This window comes from Chenopodium album, chromosome 11 (assembly GCF_948465745.1).
Source record: "Chenopodium album chromosome 11, dcCheAlbu1.1, whole genome shotgun sequence".
Lineage (NCBI taxonomy): Eukaryota > Viridiplantae > Streptophyta > Magnoliopsida > Caryophyllales > Amaranthaceae > Chenopodium > Chenopodium album.
The window spans coordinates 34926107-34938636 of record NC_137844.1 but is presented as its reverse complement, the minus strand read 5'-3'; the positions used below and the strand labels follow the sequence as shown (position 1 = coordinate 34938636).

The 12530-nt window shown below is 36.4% G+C and overlaps 1 protein-coding gene across 1 annotated transcript; it reads right to left on the bottom strand.

Annotated features, from left to right (window-relative positions):
* Window positions 1–34: 34 nt before the first annotated feature.
* On the bottom strand, window positions 35–757 carry LOC145566539 (zinc finger BED domain-containing protein RICESLEEPER 3-like). Its single transcript, XM_081625926.1, has one exon. The coding sequence runs from the start codon at window positions 755–757 to the stop codon at window positions 35–37; it is 723 nt and encodes a 240-aa protein (XP_081482052.1).
* Window positions 758–12530: the final 11773 nt, after the last annotated feature.

Here is a 12530-nt window from a genome sequence, read left to right as displayed (position 1 = left end):
TAATTCCCCAATCATTCAACAAATCAAGGATTTTTTAAGTCAATGTAGCACTAGTGTGAGGAGGGGGCAAAAAAGAGAAGTTTAGGATCCTCTTTCTCAAATTCCAATCTTTATCCACAAAATGGGCAGTAAGAGATATATAGCCATCAGTGTTAATAGCAATCCGACAATCATAGGTCAAAGCAATTCTACCAGGAAGAGACTGTAACATATCCTTAAGTATATCCTTTTCCCTTTTATAAATCCTCATAACATCAGACTTAGTAGTATTTCTAGAAAAGACCTTTACATCAGGGTACAAATAACTAAAGGCACGCCTAACACCCGCATACTCAGCAAATTGAAAAGGCAAATCATGCTCCACAATAGCCATAGCAATAATTTCATGAAATACTTCAGAATTAAACTTAAGTGACACATTAGCCAAATTACTAGCATTATTTCTTTGTAACAGAAGTTGACTAATGTCATTTGTGGAAATTTTTTTGCAGTTATTAACATGCCTTTGCAAATTTCCAGTGCCATGTTTACTATCAGCATTGTATATTTTCCCACATTTGATGCATTTGCATCGCAAGTTTCCCTCGTTATCAGGTGAAATAAAGGTAAAAAAAGACCATACCGGAGAAGTTAATTTCCTTTTCCTTTTACCTCCAGCAGTTGGTTTGTATGCAGACGATTCAGTCTTGTCATTACTGCTATTGCCCACCTCTTCATCTGAATCGGGAAGATTAACAAAAACATACTCTAACTCCATATCCTTTCGTACACTGAAAATTTTTAGTAAACAAAATTCTAATTAGAACAAAAAGAATTGAATTCCATACTTCATTAACTATGTAAATTAGAGAAGCCACAACTTTATATAAAAACAATCCAAATGTTTTGTTTTTCGCTAAAAATTAATAGATCTATAGATCTAAATTTGGGGGAAAATCCATTTGAGCTTAATTAAAGAAAAAAAAATTAAGAAGAAGATGAAGATTACCTTGTTGATAAATGGTTGTGCCCACTGATTTACCAAGAGGAGGAGATTAGAGAATATTTACTTTTTAGTGAAAATTAAAGAAAAAACATGAAGGATATTTGGAGGTGGAAGATGGAACTATGGAAGATGGAGTTGGTTTTGAGGAAATGAAAGTCTTAAAGAGTAACACTATCTAGAACCCTCTAAGTGGAAAAGTGAAGTAAAAAGTTAAAAAATTTTATTTATCGCCAAATTATACCGCCAAACAATTCCCAAAATTTAAGTATAGCGCCAAATCGCCAATGCTTTCTAGTTTCTACAACCAGTTTAGAATAATGTTTCAAAAAAAAAGGTTTATAATAAAAATTCAGGTTTCTTTTTCTACATAATAATCGGGTTAAGCGTGTCGGGTCGTGTTAACGAGTTATCGTTCAACCCATTTACATAATCGGGTTACGCATGTCGGTTTCGGGTTGAAAATTTCAACCCTAACCTTACCCGTTTAATTTCATGTCGGGTTCGTGTCGACCCAATTATTTAAACGGGTTGAGAATTCTTGACCAAAACCCGCTTATTTCGTGTCGGGTTCGTGTCGAGTTGTTGTGTCGTGTCAGCTTTTGACAGCCCTACCCTTCGGCGTCTTAGAGACGCCCTGCTCTTTACTGCCAATTTCAGCGCTCTCACTGAGACCTTTCAATGCAGACGAGCTTTTACCCCCGGTCGTTGGTTTTTCTGCCCAAATGGCACAGAAGATACCGTCTAGGTTGTTTGAGTCCTTGCTGCCTTGGCGGGGGTCTTTTTCAGATCATCCAACCGATTCCGTTTGAGCATCTTGGTAATCGACCGGGGAACAACCTTGTAAACTCTCTGAGGTAGGACAGCCGATAAGTTAGTTCTTTAAAGATAAATTTTTACAAGTTAAGAGGGCAAGTGGGCCTTACCCTATCTTTCCTAGCCGCTACCTAAGCTTTTTTTTGCTCAAGAAGGTCCTTTCGGACCTGAGCTGCAGACTTGGTAGGCGTCTTGTCAGTGTCAACCATTTCCAAAGCAATTGCTGCAAAGGGAAATCAACCGGTTAGAAAAATTGTGAATCAAAAAATGAAAAAAGCAAACACATTAATTAAATTCTCGATTGAGGGGCTACATACGTCTCTAAAACATGGTACTTAGACCACAAGCGGAGAGAAACGCCTCGTCTTTGAGCCACTCCGGATGGGGCACCCAGTACTTGGGCACAATTAATTTTGTCCCATCGTCAAGCGGCATTGTGGTCATTGTAAACAGACTTGGCCCCATAATTTCATCCCAAACCTTCTCAGGGAGATGCAGACGAGCACTGTTCCTTCCCAGCAGAGCCGGGTCCTTATTGTACCAGCGAGGGCCCGATTGTGAAGCAAAGATGGGGAAGATACCAAGTAAAAATTCTCCCTCCAGTTACTCCATTTGGACGTCTTTCCTAGCGTCATCATGTACTCCGGGAGTGTGGTTAGAGTATACCACACCCCCCAACCGCCTGGGGCACGGCTCATATAATGCAAATGAGCAAATGCCTCAAAGTGAGGCGTCACATGTTGAAATTCGCAGGCGGCGATATAGCTCAATATGTTAACCCATGAATTGGGTGTAAGCTGCCATACGCCTAGCTCATATCCCCTCAGGATGGCCTTTATTCCTTTGTGAAGGGGGAAACGGAGACCGGCTTTGAATGCCGCCTCATAGCAGCCGAAGTAGTTGTCAGCATGCTCTATGTCATCATCCCAAGCAACCGTCGCCTCCATAGGTGGAACTTCTATATCCCAACCATTCCCTAGTGGGTGTTTGTCTTTGAAAGCTTCGAAGCTGTCTTTCAAAGTTGTAATGTCTTTGGGGGACATACCCGTCTGGGTAGGGTTCATGATAGACAGTCCTTTGGCCGTCTGTTGGTATTCAACACCAATATTCTCTTGATTGGAGCTTGATGCCTCAGAGTCGGACCTGTTAGCGGCCTCCTCGCCATCTAACTCGTTATTTAGGCTTTGAGCTGAGGTGGATCCCTCGCTGCCTAACTCTTCTAGAATGCCATCACTGTGAGTAATGGGGGCACGCGGGGAGAACTCTGATTGCTCATCCAATTCCTAGTATTCCCCATCTAGGGTTACCTCATCAGCAGGCACTTCCATAATGCTCCTTCTCCTTTATGGCTTTGTAGCCGTCTATTTAACTCTCGCCATTGTGTTTTGCACAGACACAGAGACGGTGGAATTCGGAGATGAGCAAAACAGGTCCATGCACCCAGAGACGGAACCCCTAGTCCTAGACTCAGCCGTACCAGGAGACCGGCTAACTACTGTCCTTGGTTATGCCGTGTGTGTTGATGGTGAATCCATTTTATTTGAAAAATTATATATACAAACGGAAGAAATTCGAAAGAGTAGAGAAGAGAAGAGACGGGTACCTCTGATTTAAACCCTAAAAAGTTGCCTCAAAAGGTGGCCGGTTGAGTCCATGAACACTGCAGCCGAAAAATCTCTGGAAAGTAGCTACATGCGATAATAGAGCGTCTCTCTCTAGAAAGTTCTCTCTCCTTATCTATCTAGAGTTTTTGAAATGGTCAAAAATGAGGGAGAAAAAGAGGGGGGTAAAACCCTATTTATAGAAGGGTGAAAATGGGGGCATCCCCCTGTTCACTACTTACAGGGGGACGCGTGTTACAGGCGCCCCGTGGCCTACTACGTCAATCCCTGTGAGGGGCAAAGGTTTAGGGTAAAAATACTCCAGACACGTGGCCCAATCAGAGAGGAACACGTGTCACTCTAGGATGGGTCCAACGTGGACCACTCCTCAACTGATATGTGTCAACCTTAGATAACCAATAGATTGGCGACCTCCAGGGCCTAATTCCAAGAACGCTGCAAAACAGCGCAGCCCATTAGGTCATCCTGACCTACTAAAGGGCACATTTTCCAACGACCTTATAAATAGGGAGATTTCCCCCATTTTGGGGACACCTTCAATTATTACAAGAACCCTACATTCTCTCACATCAAAGAAAAACACCTGATCTCGGAATCAGAGAAGATCTCATCTTTACCTTTTTCGCAACTTTTCATCTTCTACGACCAATACTAACTTGATCATCGGAGGCGGAGCTGCTACCAACCGGAGTCTCCGTGTTTTGTAGGTATAGATCACGCCGGACCAGTCTTGGTGACGTAACTCTCTCGAGGGACCAGGAAACACCCAAAACAGAAACATCATCGCAAAATTCTAATACACAGTAGCATAAAATAGCAATCAAAATCAGAGTTCACAAAATAAACTAAATCATATACAAAATCAGCTAATTCTACTACAAATTAGGGTAAAATAGCAACCAAAATCAGAGTACACAAATTGAACTAAAGCAGAGACAAAATCAACTAATTCTACTACAAATTAGCATAAAATAGAAATCAAAATCAAAGTACACAAATCGAGCTAAAGAAGAGACTAAATTGATCTAAAACAGAGAGAATTTAATCAAACAAATCACATTGATAAAACAACTAAAACAGAAGCAAAATTGATCAAACAAATAAATTAAGTAATCCAACAGAAGAAGGAAAAACAACTTCATAATCACGATCAAAATCAAAAATCAAAGAATACCAAAGTTTACAATCACGATCGATAACTACAATCAATGATGCATCCATGAATGAGACAAAAAATAACAAACTAGAGAGAGAAAATGCAAAAAAAAAAAAAAAAAAAGAAAGAATAAAAATTACAGGAATTTAGGTTAAAAATGAAATATATATGTGGCTTGGATAGTAAGTAAGGAAAGTAATAAGAAGAACGAAACAAAAAAAAAAAAAGAAAAAAACAAAAAGGAAAAACCAGAAAATGACTAAAACGACATCGTTAAGAGGGGGGGGAGTAGTTAGCTATGCCTAAAGGGGGATGTAACCAAAAAATTTCAAGGTTGACCTTAGTTATTAATAATTGGGATTTTAGGGTAGTCTTGAGATTGGGCTTCCAAATTTGGCCAAATTCTCCTTCCTTGGTTGGATCGTGTTCTAGCTTGTAAAGAACTTAGACCTCTTCACAAATCGAGCCCTTAATTGCCAAATTAAAATCCTTTAACTCAATCTTGGCTCAAATACTTGGTCATAAAATACGATCAGACTTTAATGCTTTGTAGTGACTCAATAAGCTCGAGAATTGTCATAATTCTGCAAATTCCTGCAAAATAATATCAACTCTACAAAAACATTAGAAAACGTATATTAGTAATAAAAATAGCTTCGTAGAGCTCAAATAAGCACAAATATGACCGTGGGATAGGGAATAAATATATAGACTCATTAAACTCCCCCAAACTAAACCTTTGCTTGTCCCTAAGCAAAACAATGAATAAATAAATCAATACTTCACCCCAAATACAAATTAAATCAATATATATAATTCAAGGTAATTCCAATAAATATGTATCAAAGTCAATCAATCAAATCCGTACAACTACCAATCTTCCCTAACAATTTTCAAATAGAGCAAACCACAAGAGCATATAGAATTCAGACTAGTGCTCACACACTCAACTCTCATTTATGTGGCGAGTAAACGATGTACTCAATCGCTCTCCAACCACCCCTTTGTATGTGAACAATGTCCTCCCAACTTACACACTCGTGTCTTTAAAAAGACATACACTCAACCTAGTAGTCGACTCGAAATATGTCAAATCATTCTTTGCATTGATGAACAACTAATTTTCACATTCATACAAATCTATGCACAAATGTCTAAAGGTCTTCAAATCTTGTAATGTAAGGGTTTGGTAAGGGTATGAAATATTTGGGAAATTGTGAGAGCAAAGCCATGTTTAAGGGAGCCAAATCCTAATAAAAACAAAGGTCAAAAATAAATAATGACCAAATCATCTCCAACATAACTCAACCCAACTCTACAAAAATTAACCAAACAACTATTCCAACACTTCACAAATTTCACTCATAGAAATAAGACATCATGAAACTAGAGTGATACCAACTTTGAACTCTTCTTTTCTTTTGAACTTGATTTTTTTTTTCTTGACCAACCTTCAATTAGAACACTTGAACATTGAAACTTTCTTCTTTTTTTACCTTTTCTATCCCACATTGGATTTTATTTTAACTTTTGAACATCTTTTCAATTTTTTTTTCCAATTCACAAATAAGAACAAATAACTTCTCAAATCCACCCAAATTGTGCAAATTATGTGCACACAACAGCTCCCTCACCTCACTAACTATTAGCTCTCCCAAGGCAAGGTTAGGACTAGTAACCAATGTGGCTTAAATAGGTTTGTTAATGTGGCTAAATAAACAATAAAAGGGCACAAGCAACAACATGGGTAGCAAGAAGGGAACAAATGCATCTAATATCGTCCGAAGGCTACCTAAAAGAACAAATGTCTTCGTCCTCTTCAATGTGCATAATAATGAGTCATATAAACATTACTCAAAGTTAAAAATAAATACTCAACTTCATTGACATACCAGGAACTAACACACAATCCTTCATCAAATCAACTTGTCAAGAATTATATTCATAAGTAGTTGGGCAGAATTGACGCATGTTAAGGTTTCAAGGTAATCAAACATCAAATTATGTTGTAAAAAAAAAATTATGACCAACTAATCTACAATATTTATCATCAATAACCAAGAATCAAAATAATTTTGAAATATTTTCATCAAGGAGCATAGGGAAGCATGATTCATAATTCATTGAACGTATTTTTGGTTTTTTTATTTTTTATTTTTTTGAAAGCAATAAATCTAACCTAAGAAATTAAAGCAATAACAACAGCAAAAAAAAAAAAAAAAAAAAAAAAAAAAAAAAAAAAAAAAAACAACAACAACAACTAGTCTAATCACACCAATAGAAAAAAATATAATAAAATAAAAAGAGAGAAGGTGAAAGATATACCATGCATACACAAGAATCTCCCCCCAAGCTAAATTAGACAATTCAATGTCCTGATTGTCTTAAAGGGAAACTAGTTGTTAAGGTGACTACTCCTGATCATCACCGCATCAATGTCACCAAATCCTCGAGGATCGCATTGCATATCTTTGGAACAAATTTGGGCAAGAATAAAACAAATTGTTAGTGGGAAAAGTCCAAAATTGAGTCAGGTGCACTCTTTTGATCATAACTTTTGATGTACAACTGATAATGCAGTTATTCCAATTTGGTTGGAAAGTAGACTTGAATATCTTTCCAACGATAGGCCACACGTGAAAATTCAATAAGAACAGCAAAATTTATGGCTTTTCAAAGTTGAGCAGTTTTCCTGATCCGTACACGCACCCGATCGGGCCGAGCTCTGCCGAGTCGAACCCAATTGCAATTCGGCTTTCTTCTCCTTTTAAATTTTCTAGCTAAAAACCTACACAACAAGGAACTCCCACAAGCATAAGATACACTCTCCTTACCTTTCTAAAACAAATAAAAATACACAAAAATAATAAAAAAAAAACCTAGCTAAAATAAATAAAACACGATTTGCCTCCCGAAAAGCGCTAGTTTATCAAAGTCTCACTCGACCACACTCTTTCTCTCAATCAGAGGAATTCAACGCCTTGAGTAATTTATCAAACACTCTTGCAAACATTTCATTAAGCACTATATAGGGCTTAAAAACAAGCACACTTATCTTTACATAGAAAAATTTTGGAGCACATAAAGAAGACTCAAGGTAAAAGGAAAAATCAAAAGAAAGAGATGAAAATACACCACAATCACCTTCTACTTTCTTCGCTAAAAATTAGGAATTAATAAAACGATCATGGAGGTAGTCTTTGTCTTTACTATCCAATAATGACTTGAATTTTTACCCTCATGAATAAGCTCATCATCAACAAAGGAATTTTCAACTACCGTTTCTACAACTGATGATTTTTCAATCACCGCTTCGTCAACCTATGATTTTTCAACCATAAATTCTATAACCGATGGTTCTTCATCCTCATTAACATTCGTATTATAAGAGTGTCCATTAGAATTTTTCATCAAGATCCTTCCAGTAACTTTCATTTGCAACCAATCGTTTCTGAAAATGATTATATGTAAAACTCTAATATCATCAGGAGAACGCATGAAACACTCATTTTAAGGGCATCAAATATTTCCATGACAAAGACGTTGACAGCAACAGTAGTCAGGTTCTGCATAAGACGAATATAATTCTTGTAGTGGCGTAAGCATGGATATTTTCAGGCGCGAAGCTAGGATTTTCAAGTCTTGGGGGCAAGACTTGTTAATAGATAATTGAAATAATTAAAATGTACTAATATTTTATTGTTACTAAAGAGTTAGATTTTACTCTATGATTTTTCATAATAGCAAAATCACCAATAAAGATTCAACACTAAAATTTATCGCAATCTCTATTAACTTTTCTATATAAAAAAAATCTAGTGTTTTTGATTTCATGATATCAATACAAAAATAATAATTATCAAATTAAATATCATATAACCCTAAAAATTTAATATTTCATATTAAATGTAAGCAATTAGCCTAAAGTTCCATTTAATTGGCAAAAAATTAGCCAAATTTATTAAATAAAATAAATATATTAATCTTTATTTAAAGAAACCATGCCCAAGTTGAATAAGAAAATCCTTAATAAAAAAAATACGTTAAGGATAGGATTGAAAACATATCAAGCCTTGTTTACTAAAATTTATGTGTCTTTAATAATATATGTAATAATTTTAGGGGGGGCCATAGCATTGAAAACATGGACTTTAAATCTGGGCCGGGGAGGCCGGGCCTCCATCAGCTCCCCCCCCCCCCAACCCCCGTCCCTCCGCCCCTGGATATTTTCAACTCATAATGAATAAAAATAATCTAGACTCTTATAATAATTAGAAATTGTAAACACCTAAAAATGTCTCCCCAGAACCAAACCCGATAATGAACAACCTTTCACCGTCATTATTGGTCAGGTTGAGTATTTAATCTTTAGAGTGCTTAAATACATATTCAATTTAATACATAAACCAACCCAATTCTTTGCCCATTTCCCTAAACCATAACTTATTTTTCACTTTTCTTGTCCTTATCACAAAACCGAGGTAAACTGATTTTTTGGCCCTATAATTTTAATCCAAATATTATTTGGTTGGATATGCCTTTCAATAATCTTTCCAACGATATATCATAAGCCTAATTTCGGTTTAAAATGAAGAAGATATGAGCAGAACACTAAACTCGGCCCAAAACCGACACCCTTTCACTAAAACGGCCATATCTTAAAATCTACAACACATTTTGACCTGATTAAAATTTTTTTGGAAAGTAGACTTGATAATCTTTCCACGGATATATATTATATGCTTTATTCCCAGTAACGGATCAAAAGTTATCATAGTATTAAAAACACGTAAAAACATGAATTTATCGCATCAAGACAAAACGCTACGGCACGGCATATGCTGACGTGTCACGGTGCTTTGTACCATGTCATGGTATTTTGCACCATTTAGCAGTACACATACCATGACACAGTGTTTTCACACGTTTTCTCCGCGCTTAAAACATCACGCACTTAATGAATCTGGATAGTTAGATATCGTGTCACGGCATATACACCGTTTCACGGTATTTCGCACCACATCGCGGTATTTAATACCGTGTGCGTTGTTACGCGGTGTATAATTAGGGTTTCTCCGCGGCGCTTCATCATTTCTAGGGTTCCGTGTATCCCCCTACTTATTTCCACTATAAATACCCTGCGGATTTCTTCAGTTTGGGGCACCAACAATCATTCTCTTCTCTCTCTTTAGCCTAAATACTAGCCTCCTTATTCTTAAATTACTTCCCTTAAGCACTCCAAGGAGTCCATATTTGACCCGAGGTTCTGTCCTTAAACCAAGGCGTGAAAGGTACAATTAACTGAGGGTTTGGACCAAATCAACTCTTTTTTTTTATTGAATTTATTTCAATTTGATTTATTTTTATTGAAGTTACTAACAATTTATTCATGATGTAGCAATTCAAAGAAATGCGGGACGTGAGTAATTTATTCACTTAATTACTCTTGTTTTTATCTTTATTGCTAGTGTCATGATTAGGCTTATTATTATTTGATTTGACTAACGTTATTATTGTTAAATTACTTCTAATCTTAATGTTTATTCTATTATATTTTATGATCACCATATTGCATGTTTAAAGGGAATATGTAATTGAAAATCACGCCTAATAAGATAATTTGGACCGGTTTAGGTTCCTTTTTAATCTTGTTATTACATCAAGTGATCACGAATATTTTAGAATTATATGTGCATTAATATTCAACCAATTTAGCATAATTATAGTTTGGAGCAATTTGAATATTTCTTTGTATGCCTTTTAGATCGCATGAAATCACTTTTCACAATATGAATCGAGTAGAGGCCAATATGGGCGAATGACTCCATGACTCACTTCGTACCATCATCCCTGATCCTCCTTTCGTGGTTCCGAACCATATGGAGTTAGTAATCTCATGGGCTATGAATGGGGTGTAACCTTCACGGGTTAATCGTTGTTGTCTTTCGTTGTCCCTTAATTGTGGTTGCCTTTTTATGATCCGTGAACGGTTTACAAGTTCCTTAAAAACTTGTTGGCTGCTCCCTACTTTGCTTTGTCCCTAATCGTATAGGTCAATTCCCACTTTCTATGAGTACCAAGCATATTCACACATGCTTAACGTAGGGGCACTTCAAACGACGCCTACAGAAATAAAAATAAAATCGTTTCCCCGACAACGACGCCAAATTTTGACAGGCTAAAGTCGTATCACCCAATCAAAATTAATTCCTAAAACCACTAACTAAAATAGATAGGGAAGTAGGGTCGAATCCCCCGGGAAACAATGTTCTTTTATTCCTAATTATTATTATATCTAAAATTCTCAAGAAACGAGAAAGAATTATGGGATTTATACTACGACAATAAATAAACTAAGAGAATAATCAATAATTAAAAGCCTAGGGTCATAGACTCACCAATAAATAATATTACGGGATGAAAGACAACAATCAATAATTATCAATGCACAAATTAACCAGATTATAAAGGGCTTTCGCTACGTATTTATAATCACATAATTAACCTATCGGTATTAAATAACATCTCTCGAATCTTGACTTAACTATTTATAAATTAACCTGCTTATTGAAACTAAGCCTAAAAATCAATTCTCATCTGTCGAATCTCGAATTAATATTGCGTAAGTCATACAATTAAACCTGGCCAAATCTAATTGCATAGAATTAAATCAATCAATAGGAAATTAATCTAGAACATTAACAACCAACAATAATTATCATCTCTTCTTATTATTTATGAATCCCCAAAAACCCTAGAATAAAACTATTCAGACATAATTAAAACTAAACTAATCAAATCATATAAATTAAACATAATGAAAACAATTAATCAAATAAATTAAAGAAGAAGAAATTAACGAAAACAAAAATAATAAAAACTAAAGAAGAACAATATTAAAACTTAATATGGAAAACTGTAGTTTGCGTAAAACAATAATAATCTAAAACTAAAGTACAGCATGATGCTTTGTCCAAAGATTAAAGAGATTAAGGACAATTTGCCAGAAATAACACCACCTTTCACCGGTCCTCTATAAATGAAATTAAACGACCTTTGAATTATTTCAAAATGAAATGACCTTCAATACACATTTGCCAAAAATAGAACGTGACTAGTTGGTAACCTATTTGGAAGGTTACCTGTGACACGTGTCAAAATATCATTGGTCAATTTTTTTAATAATTTTTTTTAAAAAAAATAAACCTTAAAATAAAAAATACTTAAAATTGAAAAAAAAAGAACTAAAAAAAGAGGAAAATCCCTCCCACCACCGCCACCTGCCACTCTGCCAAGGCTACCACCACCACCAGTGCCTGAAACCCCTCCCTCTTGCCGGCTTAACCATTTCGTCGGCCGCCTCTACCCCCTTCCCATTTTGAACCACCACCAGAAAGTCGAAAACCCTATAACCTTAAAACCAATCGATTTTGGAGTTTTAGGGTTATTAAATGGTGGTTCAAAGGGAAAAGAAGGTGGAGACGGTAGGCGGAGGGGCGAAATGGGTTTGCTGATACAGGGGAAGGGGTTTGGACGTTGTCCGGTGGGGGATCGGAGGAGGGTCTTCGAGGGGAGGGAAAAGGGTTTTAGGGTGGAGGAAGGTGGTTCAGGGGAAGGAGAGGGGTTGGCTGGTCGGGATGGGTTATGGAGGTACTGCCAGGTAGGGATCTCGATCTGGTTGCCGGTGATGGTGGCAGCCCTGGCAGGTGGTTGTGGGGTTGCTGCCGATAAGGGTGAGGGATTTTCATTTTTTTAAAAGTTTTTTAATTTAAGTTTTTTTTAAAAAAAAAATAATTTCACCCTCTAGTTAGGCCTTAATGCAAGGCTTGATCATGTCAGCAAAAGAACGTTCACGAGATGGTTTAATCAAGGGTTTCCATCGAGCAATCCAAACGCTATTGATGTTTGAAGGGCCTATTCTGATTTACTGAATTGAGTTGAAATGAAATGAACT